The sequence below is a fragment of the Heloderma suspectum genome, chromosome 5 (assembly GCF_057233095.1).
Source record: "Heloderma suspectum isolate Gila_16-S chromosome 5, 16-S_ref, whole genome shotgun sequence".
NCBI lineage: Eukaryota > Metazoa > Chordata > Lepidosauria > Squamata > Helodermatidae > Heloderma > Heloderma suspectum.
The window spans coordinates 24,988,783-25,004,916 of record NC_139462.1 but is presented as its reverse complement, the minus strand read 5'-3'; the positions used below and the strand labels follow the sequence as shown (position 1 = coordinate 25,004,916).

The 16,134-nt window shown below is 45.5% G+C and overlaps 1 protein-coding gene across 2 annotated transcripts in view; it reads left to right on the top strand.

The window, feature by feature from the left end:
- Positions 1-16,134, top strand: part of SNCA (synuclein alpha) — a 109,744-nt gene that overhangs the window by 30,176 nt on the left and 63,434 nt on the right. For both annotated transcript variants that reach the window (XM_084860228.1, XM_084860229.1), the window contains exon 4: positions 2,566-2,711. In XM_084860228.1, coding sequence (XP_084716354.1) covers positions 2,566-2,711 — 146 coding nt within the window. The remainder of the gene's footprint in view (positions 1-2,565; positions 2,712-16,134) is intronic.

Genomic DNA, 16,134 nt, shown 5'->3' with positions numbered 1-16,134 from the left:
GATCCTAAGGCTTGCTATGGTCAAAATTCCCACAAACTAACCCCCTTCCAATACCTTGCAGACAAGGTTGTAATATTCCCAACACAAAGCAACTTGGCGTTCCTTGGAGAAGGTGGCTCCTGATGTATCAGATCCCTCTTTATCAATGCTCATCTGTTTCCCAATCAGATGAGCAGCATGAAGGGAAGTTCTCCCCTCCCCCGGGAAGCTCAACTGAGCAGCGGGAAAAGAGCTGTGTTTTTAGTGATCAGCTGAGCAGTGCACGGGGAAGGGAGGTTGCTGGGAAGGGAAGGTTTAAACTTTTTCCTCCACTATGAATGTCATTCTCTGATCAGCAGAGATATCTGGGCTGATATCTCTAAGAGGCCCATGTGTTTGAGCCAAACTGTGTGTTTTCACCATCCATGACTCAGGGTTAATTGAAAATTTTCATCTTTGAAAACCAATGTGGAGCACTGTTTCTGCAGAAGTCAATTCTGCTGAATCATAGAAGCCCAAGGAGCAGTCCCTGGTATTCCATCCTTGGTATTTGCAATTAATATGGTGATGTGGTATTAATCCAGATCCATGAACTCCACAGGCCTCAAAATCTCTTTGCATTGCTCTTTTCTAATCCTTCAGATGCAATTCAAGTACTGCAGGATAAAGCAATCAGCACATACCCTGGGTGCTCTAACTAATGAGTATCAGTAATTGACTTTGTTTTTCACATATCCCCATAACAGAATCAAGATGAGCCTACCAGATTAGTTCTATTGTTTCTTGACAAATTTTAAATACTGATATTGTGGTCTGAATGAGAGAAGGAGCAACATCACCAGTGTGTTTCATGTAACACAATGGCTGCATTCAGATGGTCCTCCAAGACCTAGTTTGGAGGATCAGAAACAAGCAATGGCAAGCCCTGAGCTGGCCTACTTTGTCACTCGCTTCCTCTCTCCTCCATGTGTGACAGGAGAAAATGTAGAAGCTTCCACTTCTGGTTAATGACAAACCTTAGTTTGCTGTTGCGTCCAAATGAGGACAAATTTGGTTTGCTTAAACCAGAGATTACTCATATACCAGGGTGCAATCCTAGTGTTGGATGGGCAAAGGATAGCATGACTGCCACTTTCAGATGCAAACTGGTTTTCCAGTAACCAGAAGCAGAAGCTTCTAATCTTCTCCCTTGTCCATGGAGGAAGGAAGAACTGGAGGATGAAGCCCTAAAGCCTGAGACCCTCTGGTCTTCGTTCCCAAACCTCCAAACCATGGACTTTTCAAACTCCAAACCATGGTTTGAAAAATCACCTAAATGTTGCCATTTTACGAGTGGGTTTGCATGATCACCACAGCCCACCATGGCTTATTTAAGACTGATGGGTTGTGGTACATGCCGGCATGTTCTGGACAGCTTTTGAATATGCAAGTGGCAGCCACAGTTTATCATGTCATCCAAATCCAATGAGGATGGGTTATTGGCGTGTTTAACAAACAACCCAGAACCCACAGGCTGTTTTAAGATTGAGGGTGGTTTGTTGGCTGCTTGATGGTGTAAACTGACTCTATATGTGTGCTCTGCAACTTGAGAGAGAAAAAATAAAAGGCGAGCATCAGTGTGGAGTGAGGGGGATGAGAGAAGAACTTTTAGATGCAGATTGAAATGGGTTATTAGGCCAATATATTAAGGCAAATGTATTATTCCATGTGAGACAAAATGGTAGGCCCAGCCAGCAACGCCATCATATTCAAGTGAGTACTAGAATCTTTGTCAAAGGCTTTTTGTTTCTCCACCACACATATCACAAACTGGGTGGAGGGGGGACCAGAACTATGCCCACCGTCCACACTCCTGATGTTCATGCATTCAGTGGAACATGTGCAAGAGGCCTGGGTTTGTTGGGCTGCATGCAGTCAGGAATCCGACCAACCCAGGCTTGCAGGGGCCTCATTTCTAGTTTCTTCTCATGGATCCTGGGGCATGTGCATATTATTTAAGGTGCTTTTAATTTAACCAAAAAAGTCTGTCGGGTTAACGTTTTGCTTTTTTCATGTAAGCTGCTGTAAAACAGCAGGCTATAAGCAAACAAATATGTCATGTCTCATTTGGTCTTTACTTCTGAGGCTGTTTTAGGCCATGCAGTGTACCTAGTAGACAAGAACATTGGGTTCTTTGAGATTTTTTAGGAAGCACCCCAGGCTACCCTATCTAAACTCCAAACAAGGCTTCTTTACATCCATGAGCTGTTAGAAGAGCTCTAGCAGAGGGAGGGGGAGCGGGGAAAAGTATTGCCTTCACATTTCCTTTTATGCAGCCAAAGGAAGGGTGGTTTTGTATTCAGGCCAAGAGGTTTGGACTAGGGGTTGCCACATCTCTACCAGTCTACTGGGGCAATGTAGCACATGCAGTAGAGACCAGCGGGGAAACCTTTGTTTTCCATTCAGTAACTCTGAGGGAAGAGTCACTTAAAACCAACTTGCTTTCATATCCTGACGTGAATGCCACGAGACAGACGAATTTACCTCAGAAGTTAAAACTGAGAAATGTCACTTTCTCCCTTGCTCACCTTTCACCTTTTTCCACAGTTGCGGAGAAAACTAAAGAACAAGTGTCAAATGTGGGGGGAGCGGTTGTGACCGGAGTGACTGCCGTAGCACAGAAGACGGTGGAAGGCGCTGGAAATATTGCTGCAGCCACTGGTTTTGTCAAGAAGGATCAGCTGGCCAAACAGGTTTGTTTAGCTGCTGTATCTACCACAGGAGTTAACACTGAGATTGTTCTGCGGTGTTGCTGTTGTTTTAAAAAACCCTTTAAGGCTTCACTAGTTCCTCTGCTCCATTTTTCTTTACAAACTCTCTTCTTTGTAATGTCTAGGTAAACCCAGTGCATGATGGGATGACTTTTGTTATGCATTGCCCTGCCCCGCTTCACATTGTTGTGTCATGCATTGCCTCACCCTGCCACACCTCATTGGCTGTTGGGATCAGTGCACTGCACAACACTATGCCATCACATCTGTTTAATTTATTACTACATTTTATTAAAAAAAACCTCACCCTTCATGATTCCTCTCTGCCCCTTTCCCCGAATTTTATCCTCACAACAATCTGTGCAGTCCATTAGACTGAGAGAAAGTGACTGGACCACATTGGTCAGATTCATGGCTGACTAGGAATTTGAACCCAGAGCTTCCCAGCCCTAGTCAGACCTGATGTGCCTACTTAAATATAGGACCACATGAAACTACCAAATCAGACTACATGCAAAGCATGTGCCCTCCCCCTGGGCTATGGTCCATCTCCTTACGTTACAAAGATGAGGGGGTAAAGAGATGGCACTCTGGCACTTGTAACTTCTAGTGAAGCACTTAGTAAACTGCATTTTCTGTCTCAGTCTTGTCTAATTTTAAAAGAGTTTTGTGGTAAGTTGTTTATCTCTAGAGATATTGTGGAAGACTTCTTTGCACATTTCCTCCAGCTGAAGTTTTGTTTTTTAAAGCAGATATTGATTGAAGGGTAAAGGACATGGTGCTTTACTGTGCATTTGGTTTAGTTTCTTTGTATAAAACCATTTGCAAACATTTGCAACTAACAAGTAATGAATCACTGAGGAATTGGATGAAAAGCTGTTAAGAAGGAAGCTGTTATTTTTTGTTTGTTTGTTTGTTTTTACTTGTGGGCATCCCTCTCTCTTAGATTCAGAAAGGCAGTTTTATTCATCCTCCATGCATAGCACTCAGAAAACTATGTTCATGTTGGTGTAAGCAAAGATATGGGAATGCAACTAGGGTGGCCGTCCTGCTTTACAGAGGATAGGTCTGTGAACACAACCTCTATTTCAGGGGTGTTGAATCTCTTTAAGCCTGAGGGCTGAATTTCGGGGAGGGGGGAACCTGAACAAAAGCTGGGAAACCACAAAATGATAGGTGGTTGGGGGGGAGGGGCCACCTGAGGAAACCGGTGGGGGGGGTCTGAGGTTCTGCACCCCTGCTCTATTTGAGTCCAAGCCCAAAGATAACAGGAGAACAGCAGCCTTGAAGTTGCCCATCAACAGATGGCACCACCTGGACAGCAGCTTGAGCAGGCAGATACACAGGTCATCCAGCCAGAGTCTTCTCCAATGTGGGGAGATGGGTTGTACTTCTATTTAAATTATAGTCATGATCTCTAAATGTGCATCTAATACATATGCATTAGCACGTGCATATTTTATGCAGAACTGTGTTAGCTATAATTTGCGCATATTATGCAGATTTGCACAATTTGCAGCCATAATTTGTGCAACTCTATTTGCGCAAATTACTGCCAAGACCCAAAAAAACCCATAAAAAGTCTCTGGAATTTTGGGAAACCACACAGCTCAGCTCGTAAAAGCAACCTGAGTCAGGCATGCCACGGAAGTCTGGCAAGCCCAAAACAGGCGGGATTTCCCAGTGACAGACATCCGTAGTGAAAACCCTTCAGATATTTAAGGACTGCTATCATGTCTCCCCTTAATCTTCACCTTTCCCGCCTAAACATATCCAGGTCTTTCAACTGTTCCTCGTAGGATTTGGTTTCCAGACCCGTCACCATCTTGGTTACCCTCCTTTGGACATGCTCCAGTTTAGGGATGGATAAGAATTTCACTTTTGCTTGCAAAATGTACTTTTCTTTCCTTAAGGAGATGGGGACCATTCCTTCCCTCAAAGAGATATTATCAGCTACCCTAACTGGTTGGCCTGTTCAAAGCCCAGAACATGAGCACGAGCATGTGTCCTACTAAGCTGTTCACAAATTGCTGGACACATCCTCACGTTCGATTTGCGCAACTTTCCCAGTTTGATTTTGCACAAATTTCCCCTGCAGATTGTCTCAGCCCCACTTTAGTCTGTGGGGAAAGTTGCACAAATTAGAACATTTGCACAAATTTGGGGAAATTTGCTCAAATCTCTGTTTTGATTGCTGCTCAATTTGCCCAGTTTTCCCATTTGCACAGTGACCTGGAATCGTGAATGAGAGGAAGAACTGGGCATGAAATAAGCAGCAAGACAATGTTCGGAGAATTCTTGTGATCTCGAACATCACTCATTTGCCCATCTTTACTCCAGTTTGTCAATGATCTTCTTAAAATATGGCACCCAGCACTGGACACAGTACTCCAGAGGCAGTCTGACCAGCACAGAATAGAGTGTATAAAAACAGTAATTGTCTTAATAAGACATACTTCACACAGACACACACATCTGTCTCCCAGTAAAGGTCATCTACCAGCACCAACAAGGCAGTTTCTGCCCCAACCAAAGCCTGAAATTGGAATGGATCAAGAAAGTCAGTTATCCAAGGGAACCTGAAGCTGGCCCGTCACTCTCCTCTCTCTCCTCTTACCCAAGAAAATTATATTAGAGACTAGTCAATATTATTCAAAGGAAGCTTCTTTGGGAGTTGCAGTACTATCCTTTCCTTAAGGAGATGGGGACCATTCCTTCCCTCAAGGAGATATTATCAGCTACCCTAACTGGTTGGCCAGCCAAATCAAAGCAGCTTGGGTTTGGTGGCTAGAGTCCCCGGTTCAAGGCCCAAGGGAATTTACGCCATCCCTTTGCAGCCACGTAGAAAGGCAGGCAAAGGAGACTTGCTACTCCCATCAGGTACATTGACTTACTATCTTGTTGAGCCCCACTGTAGCTTGGCTGCACCCTCAGACAGTTATCATAACTCTTCCTTGTGAATGGCCTTGCAAATGGGAGTAGGACCACAGTTGGTGTTTTTGGACAGGGATGTAGCCAAGCTACATGAAGACCAGAATTAAATAGTGCATATGTAGTTGGACATATTTTACACTGCATTTTACACTGCAGGTGGAGGGTTGCATGTCTTAGAGTTTCTGAAAGGTAGAGGGAGGGAGAGAGTTACACTAGAAAGCAAGTGTGTCAGCGCAAAGAATTCTAGCCCATCCTTTCTTCCTGACCTGCTAGCTTTCTGTGTGCAGGGAGGTTTGGGGTACTTTTTAGATTAGGGACTTCCAAGTGTGCCATTCCCAACTACATTCTGAAATAATATTATCATTGTCACAGGAGGCTGTACCACATCCTTTTTCTGAGCATGCAGATCATCTCTGAGAGAGGCCTCTTAGGGGATCAGATGTACTATTCGGAGGTGTCAGCCCATGACTGCTCTCACCCATTTACACAACTTAACAGGGCCCATTGCAGGACCAATGTAGGTGCTGAAGTCAGCATGCCTGACTTCCTATTTTTAGCATGTTCGGTGCCTGTCGGAGGGACATTTCCCACTTTCCTGATCATGCACAGCAGCAAGGAATAAGCAAGAGTCAAAAAGTTGCCCTGGGCATATGCATGAACATTACCATCAATGTATTTGCCTAAGACTCAGCGTCTGTTTCCACTGCTTATGATCCTTGACTTTTTCAAATGGAAACCTTAATGTTCTATCTGCTTACATTTACAATAGCATCCTTTGTTTGGGGGGTGGGGGGTGCGGGAAAGCCCTAACCTCATCACTGGATTTTAAAAGTCTAATCCCAAAGCTGCATTTATGAGATCATCCAAGCTTAAAATTCCTTACCACTTTGTCAGATGGATCATGTCCATAGAAATAAAGATCAATACTAGTTATTTAAGTATTATCCTCTGTTCCTTTCCATTATCACCTTAATACATCACTGAGAAGTTGAAGGAAATCATTTATGTAAACATAAATTCAGGATTGTTTTATTTCTACTCATCATATCAATGGATTGATATTTTCCAAATGTCTCAGGACACTTTTGAGAACTGTTTATGATTCGGAAGTCCCATAATTAAGTCTCCTGGGGGGGGGGGTTGGGGGGGTTACTTTCACACAGATGCAAGGGGTTCTGATATTTATGGGAGAGGAGATGCTTAACGTTCCCCTCATGGCTTTGCTGCTCTAACTCACTCCCCCATCACGACCTGATATTAACCCCATTGGTGGGGGAAATAGAGGTACAATAGAGGTACCTATAGGGATGTACGGACTGTGTAAAATCTGCTCTGCCTGTGTTTCGTGGATTGTCAGGCACCTTTCGTTCCATCATCCGCCCACAGACGGATGCAATCTTTTTTCCCATTATGCAGAAAAATATGGAAATAGTTACATAAATAATTACATAATTTACCTCAGTATGTAACATTTAGTGTATTTTCCCCCATTCCATTCAATGTTTCCTCAGCAGAAACATACATATTTTTCTACGGATTTATATGCATACATTTCGGGAAAGTAAAAAAATCATCCGAAAGTCCACAGACTCTGCACGGCCTGAGGGGGGTGCTCCACAGCATATTCCACAGGTCAGATTCTTAGAAATCCAAGCTCATTTTAATCCATCTCAGATTTCTCCAGCAGCCCTAGGTACCCATACAGGGCTAATTGCAATATGGGTCAGAGACAGATTTGAATCAGGAAAAATCATGAGGGGAAAGGGTTAAGCATCCCCTTCCCCAGCACCACTGCTCTGATAAAAATGCCCCATGGCTTCTCATGAAAAAAATCGTGAGATCCAAGCAAGTCTCTCTTGTGTTGCATCTGTTTTGGCCAGAGAGCATCTAATTCTAATGTTTTTGCAAAAGTGCACTAAACTTAGTGGAGCAAAAGCAATTTCCTCTAAGGCTTCTGGGAGTCCATCACCATGTTGCCATTCATGTGAGGCCTCAGCGGCAGTATGGAGCTCACCACAGATGTTCAGAAAGGATAGATGAATTCATGGTGGGGAGTGGTGGGGGGGAGTGGCAGAAGGCTTCTGCTCCCAACCTATGTGAATTCATGACGATGTAATTAACTTCTGGATTAGAGCTGCCATCACCCCATCTGTCTGTTTAAAAAGACCGTAGCCTTGGGCAAAATAGCTAGCATCCATGGCCCCTTACTGACTACCTAACATCTTTCCCGCAATTTCCAGATCCACAATGCTCCCATTTGACCGAGAAGACAGCAGATTGAAAGCAGGATCAGGAAGAAATGTTTCCTGGTCACACTTTAGAACACCTTCTGGGCAGGAAGGGACTAGGAAGCATGGCAGAAACAAGACTGAGCAGCAACCAGGAGAGCAGTTGCCGCCCCTGCCAGAACCATATGAACTGGTGGCAGCTGCAAAAAAAACCTGAGGGGCAGGGCACTGTTTTGAGAAAGCTTTTGTCTTCCTTTTTCAAAGCCCCCTTGTTTGACCTGAAAAAGTTATCTCAAGAACTTTTTGGCTCTGTTCAAATTAATGTTGGATCAGTTCTTTCTCCCACACCAGGAAACGTTTGTTTTTATCAAAATTATGAAGAGGAGCAAACAGGCCAGCCCAAGACATTTTGCTGTATGAGGCAGAGTAGCAAAGAAAGAACATAAGAAGAGCCCTGCTGGATCAGACCAAGGGTCCATCTAGTCCAGCATTCTGTTCACACAGTGGCCAACCAGCTGCCCGCAGGAAGCTCACAAGCAGGACATGAGCGCAACAGCACCCTCCTGCCCGTGCTCCCCAGCAACTGGTGTACATAGGCATACTTCCTCTGATACTGGAGGCAGCACATAGCCATCAGGACTGGTGGCCATTGTTAGCCTTCTTCTCCAGAAATTTGTCCAATCCCCTTTTAAAGCCATCGAAGTTGGTGGCCATCACTATATCTTATGGACGTGAATTCCATAGTTTGACTATCCACTATGTGAAGAAATCTTTCCTTTTATCTCTCCTGTATCTCCCCCCAATCAAATTCACGTGATGACCCAGGTTCTAGTATTATAACAGAGGGAGACAAATGTCTCCCTGTCCACTTTCTCCACTCCCAAGTGCCTCCTCCCACCCAAGTCAAGGTGCATGGTACTCAAGGCTGGCCAAGTTATTTTGACAACCAAGGCAGAAAATCCCACAAACAATCTCTCCCTGGGAGTAAAAATACAACAATAATAAATTGATAAAATCACTAACATTTTGCTGCCCTTTCATGACACCCAACATCAGCTGCCTCACTCTGCCTAAAAACAGGGTCAGCACTGGGTGCAAAGCATCTCTTCTCACCACTACCTCATTGACCTGATTTGAATATAACCAGGTCTCCCTGGACTTCTGTTTCACATTTGCAGCTGACCCAAATGCTAGAAAGACACTACTAGCTGTCCTGCAGTTTTTCCTCACTCCTTCCGGCACCAAGAGCTAGAAGAAAGGAGGAAGTGATTGCCCAGGATCCTGGGGCTCTATTCTGAGTCAGACTGGGGCCCCCTCATGCATAGGGGTGCACGAACGTCCCTTACCTGTCCTCAAAGCTTTTCACGGTGGGGGGGAGGCGCTTCGCTGCTCCCCCCGTGAAGTTCAGGCCGGGGGGGGAGGCTTCCCGCCTCGCCCGGCCGAAATTCAGGCCGGGGGGGAGGCTTCCCGCCTCGCCCGGCCGAAATTCAGGCCGGGGAGGAGGCGCCTCGCCTCGCCCGGCCACGAACTAAAAAGTAAAAAAAAAAAAAAGGCCCCGTGATAGGCTACGTGACGATGAACGTAGCCTATCACGGCTAGATCTGCAAAGTCAGCCGTGATAGGCTACGTACATCGTCACGTAGCCTATCACGGGTGACTTTAAAAAAAAAAAGCGCGTACGCAAATGGCGGCCCCCATAGGGAGCCGCCATTCACGTTCCTTATTTGGTCGCTGTAGTCTACGTAAATCTTTACGTAGACTACGGCGAAAATAAGGGCAACGCAAATAGCGTTGCCCTTATTTTCGCCGTAGTCTACGTAAAGATTTACGTAGACTACAGCGACCAAATAAGGAACGTGAATGGCGGCTCCCTATGGGGGCTGCCATTTGCGTACGCGCTTTTTTTTTTTTTTTAAATCACCCATGATAGGCTACGTGACGATGTACGTAGCCTATCACGGCTGACTTTGCAAATCTAGCCATGATAGGCTACGTTAATCGTCACGTAGCCTATCACAGGGGCGTTTTTTTTTCTTTTTTTCTTTTATTGGAATGGCGGCGGTCGAAAGACCGGCTGCCACTCCTGCCCCGGACGAAGACCCGCCGAACCGCCGGCCGGACCCGCCGCCGGGAGGGACATTCGGCAAAGTTAAGTCCCTTCCCGGGGGGGGGGGTGCGGGGGGAGGGGGGCAGAGAATTTCTCCCCGAAACTTGTTCGGGGGGCCGAACATGTTGGCGCTCGGCCCCCCGAAGTTTCGGGGAGAAATTCTCTGCCAACCCTACTCATGCAGAGGAAAGGGCTTGGTAGCTTAGTGCTTTGCATGCAGAAAGTCCCAGGTTCAGTCCCATCATGATAGGTCCCTGTCCAAAAACCCTAGAGCTGCTGCTTAGTCTGAGATGAGTAATTTCTTCTCGCTCCATCCTACAAGCTTGTTTCCCAAACTTGAACAGGTGTGTCTGAGATCACCAGATCAAGAGAGAATACAGTGGCTTTAAGGACAGACCCTACTAAGTGATAGATTTACAACTCTTTACCTGGTGCTTTGGGCTTCAAGAATTAAAATATGGGTAGTGGTCCCTGAAACTTCTCTCAAGCCAGACAACACAAAGTTGGTATTAAAGAATATATAATTATTAGTGCTGTGCCATAAATTTCTCCCACATTTTTTTCAACCATTCTCATTCAATTTGATAGAAGAGAAATTGCTTCTGAAAAGAAATTCAATGGTGAAGAAATTTCAGAGAAATTCGCATGGGTTGGATTTGGGTTTCTTGGGCTTACCTTACTTAGGTGGTGGTCAAGGAGTGAGTGCAAATGTCCTGTTTTTCATTGTACAATCATCTTTCCAGCAGCCTGCAGTCTCCTCAGCTTCCTACACTTCAATTATAGCCAGTTTAAGGCAGCATGAGGTAATTCCTCCCATAGGGCTTTTTCAGATCAGGATGTGCAGGCAGCCTGGGAGGCTAGCTGTGATTAGGTAAGCTCAAAAACACCCCAAAAGTAAATTATAAAACATCCTGAATGAGGCAAAACAATGAAAGCCTCTTTCATGGGGGACGAAAAAATTCAGGAAATTGGAGAACAGATTTGGCAGAGTACTAACTCCACCTCATCCCTGGAGCTAGACACAACACTGTCTCCACCTGCATTGTGGTGGTTGCAAATTGGGGGCCGGCCTGCCAAGTTAGTTTATGCTGTTGCAGCATGAAAACATCCAAAACCCGTAGGAAAAAAGAAAGAAGCTCTGCTACAAGTCCGGCCAATGGGGAGCCCCGCCGGGAAGAAATTGTTGAGAATTTCTCCTCCCCCTGGAGAAATTCGCTGCAATTATTTCCCAAATTTCTCTGCCCCCAAGTAAGATGGAGAATTTCAATAGGCTATTTGTGCACAGCTCTAGTATTTATTTCTCAAACAGTCTAGGAGAATAACAAGCTTTAGTTAAGATGAGACAGATTACAAATGCATACAATTTATGATCCTTAAAAGTATAATGTAGTATAGTTTAGTAGCCATCACATTAACACATTAAAATCTAGGTTCCTCTCAGTCTAACAGTCAATATCAATGCTTCATAATTACCTAAATGGAAGGCATGGTGGGTGAAGCCAGCCTAAGCATGTATGGTGGGTGTCTTGTTCTCCCAGGATCTCTCTGCTAAACAAATCTAGCCCTGGTCTATTATAACTCCTATGATGTCAATGACCTCACCCTTAGTTTCAGACCTGGTCATACCAGCATTTCCATAGTTCTCAATGCAGCCAGGTCTGCCATCGACATCAGCAATACCTAAATAAGGGCCTTCCTGGCAAGCTAAGCAGCTTACTGCTTTCTCCACTTGAATGATCCACACGTGGCAGCCTTCCTTCATTTCCAAAGATACAATCCATTACTCATATTTATCTCATACTATCTCAAAATACAATAAATTCTTATCAACTCTACACGCTATGAAGCATATTCCACTACAAGTCAGTGTAGACTAGGGGTAGCCAACCTGGCACTCTCCAGAAGGTGGACTGCCACTCCCAAAGTTGTAGTCCCAGCCAGCATGGCCAATGGTCGGGGATTATGGGAGCTGTCATCCCAAACATCAGAGGGCTCCAGGTTGCCTGCTCCTGGTGTAGACAACAGTGATCTAGATGGAGCAGCTTCCTAAGAATAGGTCTTTTTATTTTCCTAGTTTATATCCAATCAAATTTAAATGCTACCATTTTTTTTCTGAGCCATTGATTCATTATCATTTAAAGCACAGGCTACTTAAGGATTATACTAATTTTCCATTAAATACTTGTTCAACCCATTTCAGGACGAATTTATGATGTGAGTCAATGATGGAAGATAAATGCCTCCATTTCTAACAGCTTTTCCACTCAAATGTCATAATAGCTTAATTCTTTGGTCATTTACTAGATCCCATTGGACACTCTTTTTTATCATCCAGAGCTCTCAAGGCATAATTTTAAAAAAGAGATCAGATCAGCCTCTAATATAGAGAGAATGTCTGCTCTAGCAGATGAAGGGAGGGGACCTGAATAAGCATAAGAAGGACTGAATACAGTTCCAGGCAGACAAAAGATTCCCCGCTCCAGCAGGTCTAAAAAGGCAGCCATTGGAAAAGCAATTCAACCACGAGACACCTTTCATGATGTTGATGTTCAGTCAGCTGAAGGAGGAGGACCTTCTTTGCCATGCCCTTAACTTCACTGTGCATTCGTCCAGTAATACTTGAAAAGTGTTCAGTTTATACTGGGAGCTGAAGCGTATTCTCTAGCCTGACACAGAACTGAGCAGTGGCTGCATCATGTCTGTCCGAGAGTGACTTTAGTCTGAGAGTCAGTAGCTGCTGATAGGGTGGGCTTCTGGAAAACCCTGAGCCCTGTAATGTGATTTTATTGTTTCCTCAGCACTTGGGGCAGATAGAGAGAAGCCCCCAGCTCAGTCCTGCAAGCAGAACCAGCCACTGAGCAGCAAGTAGGAGAGAGCTAATGTGGTGTAGCGGTTAGAGTGTTGGACCAGGACTGGAGAGACCTGGGTTCAAGTCCCAACTTGACAACTGGGTGACTTTGGGCCAGTCACTGACTCTCAGCCTAACCTACCTCACAGGATTGTTGTGAGGATAAAATAGAGAGGAAGAGGAAGAGGAGGATCATGTACACCACCTTGGGCTCCTTGGAGGAAAAGGCAGGATAGAAGTGTAATAAACAAACACATAAATAAACAAGCAGGAGGACTCACCGTTGTGGCATCTGTGCAGGACATCTCTGTGGTCTCTGTGTCTGTGTGATCACCCACATTAGGGACTGAAGCTTACCAGCACCATCAAGAACAATGGGTTGTATCCAGTGGTGGATTTGGGCTATCAGAAAGGACTTCTGCTTGCATAAGATGGGTCACTCCATTTTGCAGGCATCCCCACCCACCCATCCACTGCAGCCCTCATTGCCCCTGCCAAAGCTGCTCTTGAGGGTTGGAGATCCTTCAGAGCACTACAGGATATGGCACGGAGGGTTGCAGTAGGTAGGGAAGGCATCGCCAGAACTTGGAAGCTCTTCCTGTGTGCATAAAGCCAAAATTAGCTACAACCCAGTGGGTTTTACTTTTGATAACCATTCACCATTGACAACCATCCATCAATGATGACCATTCACTTATATGGGAGAAAGTAAAAGTAAAGATAATGTAACATCAGCACCCACTGTATTGACATTAAACCTTCTTCCTGCCCCAGTGATCTGAGATGCAGAGGGCTAAAGCGATTGGTATCTAGCAGCTATGTTTTTGTTTGTTTTACATTTTTATTCCAGAGTAAACGCAGGGGCCTGGATCTGGATCCTAGTAGGCGGACTAAGGGGGCCTTTAAGATGTGGATCAGCCTCCTACACCTGCTCTAGAGTAAAAATGAAAAAAGACATCACTGCTAGACAGAGATTTAAAGTACCGTCTGTTCTGGCCTGAGAATCGAGCCTGCTTCTTTCAGCATAGCCCCACCACATCATTTGCATAGCCCCACCCAAGATTCTATTTCTTTGTCATGCTTTGAATATGACTGAATGTTGTGAGCTGGCTTTTATACCTTTAGGTAATCAGAGAGCAGGTCTCCCATTGTGACTGATATTTTTTAAGCACAATAGAAGAGTCAAGTGCTCTGTAGAGAGAGGCCAGAGCTTGGCAGCAGGCTCACATTTTGAATATTTGATCAGCTGTCAAGAACAAAGTAGTGTATAATCTATACTTCCAACCACCTCTTCACCGCCTCTTTAAAAAATCCAATTCATTTGGGTGATTTTACACTTTTTGTGACACTCAGGGAGGGGAAGTGGCTGTGTTATTGTCATAAGGGCCCAACTAATCAACACTCTGGACAGGGAAGTAGGGGAAAGGTGACTTTGTGATCGTACTAAGGATTAGCCAGTGCACCTGCACAGCTAGAGCCCTACTCAGGTGTCCAGTGCAAATACATGAAGGATCTTTCGAGAAAGAGCATGCTAGCCCCACCCAGGGGTGTTGCTAGGCATGGGCTCTTGGGATCCTGGCCCCGAATCTATTTCACAGGACCCCAGATATATTCCACCGAGCCCTGAGTGTCCGCTGATGCCAATGCAGTAGGGCTGTGAATCCACTCTGGGTTTCAGTCAGAATCAGCCAGAACTCCAAAGCAGCTGTCCAAGGTGCTGAATCCATTTGGGGGCTAGGGCTCAGCACTTTGGATAGCTCGTTTAGAGTTCTGCCTGAAACCCAGAGTGGATTCACCGCCCCATTGAAATAGAGGACACCAGCATCTGCTGTGCCAATGGAAGGGTGTTTTTTTTTTCTCTACTAAGGGCACAATCCTATGGGGATAGGCAGCCGCCTCCGAACTCAGAGGTGACCGCCTATCCAATGCAGGTCAGGAGAAGCACGGAGGGGATTGTCACCTCCATGCTTCAGCCACCCTGCATTTGCAGCTAGATGGCTGATTTCGGCTGTCTAGCCACGGGAAGGCGGAGTGAGGGAAGCAGCTGCTAGATGACACATAGGATGTGTCGTACTGGCATTTCCGCCTTCTCCGCCCCGGGAATGCCCTCCAGAATGCCCCGTTTTGCTACTCCATGCTCCTCTTCTGAGTGCAGGGCTGTTCCAAGCTGCCTGTGAGACAGCACGGGAGAGGGGGAAGGTTGGTTCTCCAGGAACCAACCTCGGAGCATGGGCTCCGAGGTCGGTTCCCGGAAACTGACATATCCTATGGCCATCTAGCCCCTGACTAGCAGCCATAGGATTGCTCCCTTAATTGCCAGATTGCAGTGGGAAAGGGAAGGGTTAATTCTCCCCTCCTCACATGCTGAAACATCACCACCCCCACCAAATCTTTAGCTGCATAGCAATTAAGCTAAGAAAAAGATTTTGTTACTGTTAGTTTGGGATTATCTGGGGCAGGATGCAAATTAAATGAAGAATGTATTTCATTTGAGATTATTTGGTTGAGCAACTAACTGGCTGGCTCTGCCTCCTGTGAAATTTAAATGAATTCTCCTAACTTTCTAAATGTGCATATGTTGATATAAATTAGCAAATGCAGACTTTATGCAGATTTGTGTCCTATGGGCCTGGGCCTGAATCTTTTACATGCCTAGCAACACCCCTGGCCCCACCCCAAGGTACCAACTCATGTGTTTCCTGGATGACACATGAACAGCTTCAGTCAGAAGAGGCCCTGTGGGCAATATCCAGTACTGGCAATGCTACCTCTTCCAAAATGGGCCAAGTCAGTGGAGCTCCCTTCCATGACCTCTGCTGACTTGTCGCAATCCAGAATCAATAGTTTTGGGTAGTTTCTGGTTGCACTAGCAAGCACTGCTTTCCCATTGTTTTGGCAGTTGTTCCCGCTAGCACAGTGGCGGTATTGGATACTGCCCTCCGTGCCTACATCTGTACCAGCCTCTTCAAACTGATGCTGACCATGTGTCACCTGGGGACATGGCTGATGTGCACATTGGTATCTAGGAGACAGGACTAGCATGCTCATTCTTGAAAGACCCGTGACACCTTGGTACCAAACGCCCAAATAGGCCTTGGGTTCTACTGGTAATGGGAAGAATCTGTTGCTCCAAGGCTCCATTCAGATCCCCAGCAGGCTCAACCCTTAAGGTTTATCTTCCTGTCCATTAATGTTTACTCATTTTTCAGACTGGTCAACCATTCAGCTGAGCTGAACCATGGAGAAGGACAAAGAGTATGGCATTTTCCTACATGTCAGGCTAAGGGC